General features: G+C 34.3%; 1 protein-coding gene across 1 annotated transcript; it reads left to right on the top strand.

The window, feature by feature from the left end:
- Positions 1–4627: 4627 nt before the first annotated feature.
- Positions 4628–5086, top strand: LOC111695479 (coiled-coil domain-containing protein 1-like). Its single transcript, XM_023464823.1, has one exon. The coding sequence runs from the start codon at positions 4628–4630 to the stop codon at positions 5084–5086; it is 459 nt and encodes a 152-aa protein (XP_023320591.1).
- Positions 5087–6606: the final 1520 nt, after the last annotated feature.

Genomic DNA, 6606 nt, shown 5'->3' with positions numbered 1-6606 from the left:
CGAGTCCCCCCCTCTGTATCCGCAAGTGGTTTGAAGAGAGAAATGTCCGTACTCCGAGATTATTATTTCCATATCTACCTTTCTACTAAATAGTTTTCCTCCAACCCGTGTCTGTGTAATACTTCGTTTGGAGGTTTGTATTCTCGTAGATCATCCTTTAGTCTTCAAACTAGAGCCTTACAAAATCATACTCTTTATCATAGCATCTGGTGTTTTCAAAACAATAAACATGATCACCCACAAAGCATCAGACTTCAGAGACGACTGTACGGAATTTATACTGTCTGTTTCCTTACATTCATGATTCCCGGCAACTTGTATGTTTCTTTGCCAAATCATTAAACAAGCCATTATATCACTAACTCTAAGATGCAGCAAACATAATTTAACCGTTGGATCGTCACAATTCGTCTTCACAGTCTCATCTTTTGTGGGCAACCCTGTGTTAATTCTTGAAGGTGCAATCAGCGTAATTTCCAATGTTCCATTATTTAACAACAGTACTTTTGTCTGGACCATGAAGATATCATTTTATTATCGGAAATTATATTCTTCAATTGCTTATTTATGCACCAGAGACAAGGAAGAAAATGGATAAAAAATATATTTTCAAAATAGAAAACTTACTCATTGTTGATTCGATAAAGGTATACCTGGCATATAATTCATAAATAGAGACTCCCTTGAAAGTACGAATAAAATTCCACAAGTATATACAATAAAGAATGTATTTTTTTTCAGTTAGAAAATACAGGGTGTTCTTTAAATCTTACAGGGATTGTATTTGCATTTTTTGACATTTTGAACACCCATAAACCCTCACTGGGGTCATGTGAGGTCCACACAAAATTTTGGTCGATCGGTTCAGCCGTTTTGATGTTTATTTGACACAAACAAACAGACAGACAAGCAAAGTATGTATATATATTTATATATTTTATACAGCCAGTATTTATGAAAGCTTTTTTAATGAAACTTTTTTAGTCAAGGGCAAAAGTGAGATTTAAAAGTATTTTTAATATTGGTGTCCACCCCAGGATGGGGCACGCGTAGAGGGGGTCGGGCCCCCCGGCCCCCCCCCCCAGTATGCCCGTGAATTCCAGACAGTGCACCAAAAAGATAAAGTAAACATATTTAAAGAAAAATAAACATTGTTATCAAATATTATTCTTTATAAAAAGCTTCTTTATAAGATATTATATTTCGCCTTGTTAGACCTATAGTGTCACACAATCTTAATCGTCCAAACCAAGCCTATCAAAAAGTACATTCATCCCAAATATATTAATTAATACAATAGATGACAACAGAGAAATGGACCATATATACACGACGTCACAAGTGTCAAATATAACAAGAAACGATATTTTCTCACATTAGTTGACATGTTTTCCAAGATTAAATAAAAAATTGTTAAAACAGAAACTAAAAAACCCATAAAATTTGAATCATTTCACTGTAAGATAAGAACATATATCTAAAATGATCACCATTATTAAATTTTTTTTTCGGATACAAAAACTGAGTTGACCCTTGTGACGTAAGAATTCAGTTGTACTGAGAGTGTACAAATACTACGTTGCCATCTATTGTACTTGACAATCTATCTATTTACAAAACAGACATAAAGATTAATATTTTATTTTATCCAGAGAAAACATGCACATTTTTAGTATATAAATATCTGATGTGCACGAAGCTGCCCTTCGAATTTTGAAGAAAACAAAAATAGATTTATTTAGCCTATGTAGCCACCAGGGTACCCATGGGTTTCCTCAAACAAATCTTAACCAATTTGGTCCAGCCGTTTGGCCGGCCAGCTGTAGCATAACATATATATATATATGAGCACAGAGCTTTATTATATATGTTAGATACCCTGCATATTCAATTATATTTATAAAATAGTTTATTAGATTCGATTAATAAAATGTTAAATATATCCTTTTTAGTTTTAATTCCATAATACATTTTGTTTAATCAAACATTTTTTTTATTTATCACAAAAAGTTATTAATTTTCAATTTCACTTTTTTTACCTCATAGCATTTCTAATTGAATGCATTTGTTGTTAATTAGTTGTTAATTAGTAATGTAGTAGTAAAATGTATTTTTTATAAACTGTTTCAACGTTATACTCTTTAAATCATTTAAGTATCGTCTTTTTTCCCTTTTTCACTAAACGCCTTTAAAAGCACCCTAAAATCTATTTGTTTCCGCATGTAAATTACGTGAAATCATCTTCCACTAATAAAGTACGGCCCTAGTGATACAGCTTTTATGAAACGGATTATAAAAAATAAAGTTCAAATCCAAGTAAAATTGTTAAAACCCCATTGATTAATTACCGATTATACTGTTTAAAAAGAGCTGTGTTTTTTTTGTAAATCCTTCTTCAAAACTTATGTTTTTTTATTAAGAATTTTTTTCTAATTGCTGATCTAAACCTTTCATTTATTGGAATATTGATTAATAATGTTCAATGGATTTTTCACAACTACCTCATTTATTACGGAGCCAAAGTGGATGAGTAGGATGTGTAGGATGGGTAGGATGAGTAGGATGAGAGGAATGGGTAGGATGGGTAGGATGGGTAGGATTGGTAGGATGGGTAGGATGAGTAGGATGGGTAGGATGGGTAGGATTGGTAGGATGGGTAGGATGAGTAGGATGAGTAGGATTAGTAGGATGTGTAGGATGAGTAGGATGGGTAGGCTGAGTAGGATGAGTAGGATGAGTAGGATGAGTAGGCTTAGTAGGATGAGTAGGATGGGTAGGATGATTAGGATGAGTAGGATTAGTAGGATGAGTAGGATGAGTAGGATGAGTAGGATGAGTAGGATGAGTAGGATGAGTAGGATGAGTAGGATGAGTAGGATGAGTAAGATGAGTAGGATGAGTAGGATGAGTAGGATTAGTAGGATGAGTAGGATGGGTAGGATGGGTAGAATCAGTATGATGAGTAGTATGAGTAGAATGAGTAGGATGGGTAGGACGAGTAGGATGGGTAGAATCAGTATGATGAGTAGGATGAGTAAGATGAGTAGGATGAGTAGGATGAGTAGGATGAGTAGGATGAGTAGGATGAGTAAGATGAGTAGGATGGGTAGGATGAGTAGGATGAGTAGGATGAGTAGGATGAGTAGAATCGGTAGGATGGGTAGGATGGGTAGGATGAGTAGGATGAGTAGAATGAGTAGGATGGGTAGGATGGGTAGGATGAGTAAGATGAGTAGGATGGGTAGGATGAGTAGGATGAGTAAGATGAGTAGGATGGGTAGGATGAGTAGGATGAGTAGGATGAGTAGGATGAGTAGGATGGGTAGGATTAGTTGGATGAGTAGGATTGGTAAGCTGTTTGATTTAAAGATTTTCAGGATTTGTCCAGTAAAGTGCCAGAAGAGAAAATACAAAGAAAACAAAGGAAAAATAGAAAATTAAATATATCTTAGGTATAAGCGAAAGGTTCACTGAAATTTTTGTTTCAGATGAATTATACGTCTACTGACCAAAGGAACAGTACGCTTGATAAATAGATTAGTACCTTGGATTGATCAGCTACTTTTTACAATTAACAATTATGTATCTATTTGATCTTATTATGTATTATATATCTATGTAATAAAGCTTTTCGCTCAAATATACATATATTTGTTTACACATAAATCTATCTCCTAAACCCCTCTCAAATATATATATTTTTTGACCATAAATCTATCTCCTTCCCCCCCCCCCCATCCCCCAGGAATATTGTGAATATTTGCAACTTTTGTGTCCGAGTTAAAGAGCTTAGTCAACAAGTCAACTAAACAACGAGTCAACGAGTCAATGAGTCAATTAAACAACGAGTCAACGAGTCAATGAGTCAATTAAACAATGAGTCAATGAGTCAACGAGTCATCTAAACAACGAGTTAACGAGTCAATGAGCCAATTAAACAATGAGTCAACGAGTCAACTAAACAATGAGTCAATGAGTCAACGAGTCATCTAAACAACGAGATAACGAGTCAATGAGTCAATTAAACAATGAGCCAATAAGTCAACGAGTCATCTAAACAATGAGTCAATGTGTCAACGAGTCAACTAAACAATGAGTCAATGAGTCAACGAGTCAACTAAACAATGAGCCAATGAATCAACGAGTCAACTAAACAATGAGTCAATGAATCAACGAGTCAACTAAACAATGAGTCAATGAGTCAACGAGTCAACTAAACAATGAGCCAATGAGTCAACGAGTCAACTAAACAATGAGCCAATGAATCAACGAGTCAACTAAACAATGAGCCAATGAATCAACGAGTCAACTAAACAATGAGCCAATGAATCAACGAGTCAACTAAACAATGAGTCTACAAGTCAATTAGTCAACTTAGTCACCAACGCCTGCCAATAATTTATATTTGTATGAATGTTTTTTTTCAAAATAAATTTTTTTCTTCAAAATTCGATTTTAAAAAATCCACTGGTAACGCCGGGCACTTGAGCTATATATAATATATAATTATAATTTGTATACATTTTCTTAGTCCTTGATCAGTGCAGCCTTTGATATTTAAATCTATGAACTTTGTTAGATAACACTGTCCCTTCAAGTATTCTCTTATACACCCTGTATAATTGTCATGTTTAGTGAAGATGTAGAATATTTCGAGCTGTACGATGGCGCTAATGAGATGCCGGAAGACGACTTTCAATCACCTGCACATGATGACCATTACTACTCTAACCGTAAACACCATTCTGACTCTGAACAGTACTCAGAGGGCGATGCAGAACAAATGGATGGAATTGTAGTCGGCAATAATAATGATGGAGATGTTAGTGATGAAGATGTTGATGATATTGATGATGAAGATGTAGATAATGAAGATGTTGATGATGAAGATCTTTTTGGAGAAGATGTTAATGATGAAGATGTTGATGCTGAATTTGTTGATAATGAAGATGTTGAAGATGAAGATCTTTATGGAGAAGATCTTAATGAAAAAGACGTTGATGAAGAAGATGTTAATGAAGANCACCCTGTAGAATTGATTCTGCTCCAGGATACACCCTGTATAATTGATTCTGCTCCAGGATAAACCCTGTATAATTGATTCAGTTCCAGGATACACCTTGTATAATTGATTCTGTTCCAGGATACACCCTGTATAATTGATTCTGTTACAGGATACACCCTCTAGAATTGATTCTGCTCCAGAATACACCCTGTATAATTGATTCTGTTACAGGATACACTAAACCAATCCTGTATCTACAACAGCACTGTTTGTTTAACAATATAATTTGGAATATGAGCCACGGAGAAAATTAAGTAAAACTTCTTTTTCTTTCTTTGTATTAGAAAGTACGTATTTTATTTACATTTTTTTAAAATTTTTCTTTATTGATAAAAGGGAATGTTGTCGTAATTTTGAAACCTGTGTAAGACAAGATAAGAAAATTAGCAGTTTCAAAAACAAAAACATGGATATCTAATCCATACTTTATCAGATAAAGCTTTAATGGGTATTGTCGTGAATTTGACATGTCTCTTTATCAATGTAAGTTCAAGGGGGAGGTAGCGTAACCCCCCCCCCCCCACTAGAATCTTAAACTGAAGAGTGAATGTAATAAACACCTACTCCATAACAAGTTCTTGAAATGTATCTATCCAGGTCCAACCCGTCCGCTATCAAAGGTTCGTTCCACTTACCAGGAGTCCGATTATCTAATTCTCGCTTTTTATTACTTTTTAAAATTATTTTTGTGCACGTTGCTTTTTATTATATCTTGTCCATTGCCTTTGAAAACTTAAAGGGACCGTTCACTTAAATGGGTAATTTCAGGGTAAACTAAACAGCCTATTCGCTGTTGATTGGTAATAGTCTTACTTTTCAAAGACAACTGTGGCCGGAGAAAAAGCCGATTTTTCGTTCAGAATTCGAGCGCAAAGGGACGGTCCCTCTCTATAGACACTCACTAATTGATGTTTTTATCAGTATGTTGTGAATCAAAATAAATTTCGATTATAAAATTAAACTGTAGTATCTAATCGTTAATTGTAAATGTCATTATTTTTTTATTTTTTTGTTTTTTAACTTTCTATTTCTAAAATAACACTATTTTATTGCATTCAAAATTGTGTATTGCCTGTGTAAAAAGCTGAATTGAACGCGGCATGACAAATGAAAAGTTGTGCACATGCGGGAACAAAATCTACAAAATCATACGAACCAAAATACGAGTAATGATTAATTGATTGTCGTAGAGACGTCGTCTTTGTATACACATTTTACATGTTTTAATACGAAAAACGTAAATTTCTTGCTAACTCAAATATCAAAAGTTTTCATATTTTATAAGTACATAATAACGAACACATCAAATAGTGTCTATAGAGAGGGACCGTCTCTTTGCGCTGGAATTCTGAACGAAAAATCTGCTTTTTCTCCGGCCACAGTTGTCTTTGAAAAGTAAGACTATTACCAATCAAGAGCGAATAGGCTGTTTAGTTTACCCTGAAATTACCCAATTAAGTGAACGGTTCCTTTAACTAAAGATATCCATTGCACATTTTACTTGGAGACGAACATTTTCATTTCTCAACGTTTAAATGTTT

The sequence above is a fragment of the Eurytemora carolleeae genome, unplaced genomic scaffold, assembly GCF_000591075.1.
Source record: "Eurytemora carolleeae unplaced genomic scaffold, Eaff_2.0 scaffold226, whole genome shotgun sequence".
NCBI lineage: Eukaryota > Metazoa > Arthropoda > Copepoda > Calanoida > Temoridae > Eurytemora > Eurytemora carolleeae.
This window is presented reverse-complemented; position numbering and strand designations above follow the sequence as displayed.